Genomic DNA, 2,322 nt, shown 5'->3' on the forward strand with positions numbered 1-2,322 from the left:
GGGATGGGGGAAGAGACAGAGAAAGGAGAAATGGGGGGACAGAAGAGGCAGGGATGGGGGAAGAGACAGAGAAAGGAGAAACGGGGGGACAGAAGAGACAGGGACAGGAGAAGAGACAGAGGAAACGGGGGAAATGAGGGAGAGAGAAGAGGCAGGGATGGGAGAAGAGACAGAGATACAGGAGACAGGGGGACAGAAGAGGCAGGGATGGGGGAAGAGAGAGAGAAACGGGATTTGGGGAGGGGGGCGGGAAGGCACAGGGACAGGGTGAGTTTCAGACAGAGGGGAGCTCGGCAGTGCAGGTCATGGAGTAGGAGCTCACTGGTCTTGGGTGTGAGATAGACGCTGAGGGCAGTGACTCCATCCTGGGCTGGGTCCCGGTACAGTTCACTCACTAGCAGGTCATTGTCCTTCATCCGGAGGGGGAACTTCTGCACATCTGGGGGAGGGGCAAAGGAGGTCACTCAAGAAGGATCCTCTAAATGCCCCCCCCACCAAAAGCACAGCCATGGCAGGGCCTCAGAGCCCGTCTCATCCAACTTCAATATTGGGTAGACAACAGAGAGGCCAAGATGGGCAGGGGCAGGGCAGGGGCAGGGGCAGGGGCAGGGGCAGGGCAGGGACAGGGACAGGGGCAGGGCAGGGCAGGGACAGGGAGCTGGGTGCCTCAGGCCTCACCTAAGTAGTAGATGGCCCCATTATTACAGCCAAGCAGCAGGAAGGAGCCAGCAGCATCATAGCTGGTGATGGGCTGGACTTCCTGGACCTGGGCAAGAGAAGGCTGGTGTGGGCATGGGGTGGGGGCCACACAGGGAGGCCCCGCTGGGCAAACAGCATGTCCTTAATAATCCTTCCTTCCTCCTCACCCGCCTCCTTCTTTTCCTCTCTCCCTTCCCTCTTTCCTCTCTCCTTCCTTTCATCTCTTCCTCTTTCCCTTCCTCTCCCTTTTCTTTCTTCTTTCCCTCCATCCTGTCCTTCCTTCCCTCTTTCCCTCCCTTTCTTCTTTCCTCCTTCTCATCCATCCACCCTTCCTTCCTTCCTTCCTTCTTCCCTCCCTCTTCCTTTCTTCCTTCCAAGCAGTTTCAGAGACAAGAGGGTTCCTGATTGTCAAGTCCACAAGAGGAAACTGAGGACCCCTGCAAATACTTTCTCCCCTTTTCTCAGGCTGTCTTCCCTCCTCCTGGCCCTCTGCCCACTCCAGACCAGCTGGAGTCTGCTCCTTTTCCAGTGCTCCAAGTGAGCCCTACACTCTGGCCCACTCTTGGTCTGGAACCTTCTCTGAGAGGTTCACTCCATCCCATCTCCCCCCACCCTCACTCCCAGGGCCTGGCACAAGCCTAGGAATCCCAGGGAGGGAGGGTCAGAAGGTCCCTGAGACACTTCCTCTCCCTCGAACCTGCCAATGCTTGGTGACGGCGTTCCAGACCCCAATGCGGCCTGTTGAGCTGGTAGCAATGAGCTGGTTTCCCACGAAGAACAGAGACTCTACAGGGACGCCCAGCTGGAAAACACCTGCCCCGGGGGGATCAGGGGGGAAAGCGTGAGGGTGCAGGACCCACGGGCCTGGGGGCTGATTCCCTTTAAGGGACAGCCCAGGGAGAGCAAGAGGGGACTTAAGGGCTACAGGAGGACACGACAGAGGTGAGGAGGCAGGGTAGAGAGCAGGGGGTCCAGGAAACCCCCAACCCAGGGGAAGGGTCCTGGCCCTTGGGAGGTGACCATGGCCTTCAGGAGCTGGGAAAGGGAGACCGAGCAAGGCAGAAGGGGAAGGGGCCCAGAAGTGTGAGAGGGGGAGGCCAAGGGAGGAGAGGGATCTGGCCCCAGGAAGCGTTCACACGTGGTGTGAGGGCCCACCGATCTCGCTGCCATTGCCGTCGGCCTGCAGGGCCCAGAGCAGGATCTCGCTGCCAGCAGCCGCAGCCACCATCTTGTCATGCTCGCCCAGGGCACCGCCAGGGACACGGGCAGTCAGTGCCAGGCGCTCGATGGGCCAGTCCAGCCTCGGGCTTGAGAACACCAGCTGCCAGCCTGATGTCTCCTTCAGCCTGGCGAGGAGTGAGGGCCAGCATTCACACCCACATTCATTTACACCCACATGTTCACATGTGCACATTCACAGATACCACACACGTACACACGCACACACAAACACATGCATGTCACACACCACACACGTACACACATGCACATACATACACATGCACACGTAACACACCCATGCACGTACATGCAAACACACATATACAACACATGTGCGCACAGGCGCGCACAGGCACACACACACACACACACACACACACACACACACACACACACACACAC

At 58.6% G+C, this 2,322-nt stretch overlaps 1 protein-coding gene across 1 annotated transcript in view; it reads right to left on the reverse strand.

Moving 5' to 3' along the window:
* Positions 1-2,322, reverse strand: part of SHKBP1 (SH3KBP1 binding protein 1) — a 7,491-nt gene that overhangs the window by 2,738 nt on the left and 2,431 nt on the right. The window contains exons 9-12 of the mRNA XM_027855340.1: positions 1,855-2,045; positions 1,397-1,512; positions 679-766; positions 323-439 (exon numbers count right to left, since the gene is read on the reverse strand). Coding sequence (XP_027711141.1) covers positions 323-439; positions 679-766; positions 1,397-1,512; positions 1,855-2,045 — 512 coding nt within the window. The remainder of the gene's footprint in view (positions 1-322; positions 440-678; positions 767-1,396; positions 1,513-1,854; positions 2,046-2,322) is intronic.

The sequence above is a fragment of the Vombatus ursinus genome, unplaced genomic scaffold (assembly GCF_900497805.2).
Source record: "Vombatus ursinus unplaced genomic scaffold, bare-nosed wombat genome assembly UNPS02010822.1, whole genome shotgun sequence".
In the NCBI taxonomy this organism is placed as follows: Eukaryota; Metazoa; Chordata; class Mammalia; order Diprotodontia; family Vombatidae; genus Vombatus; species Vombatus ursinus.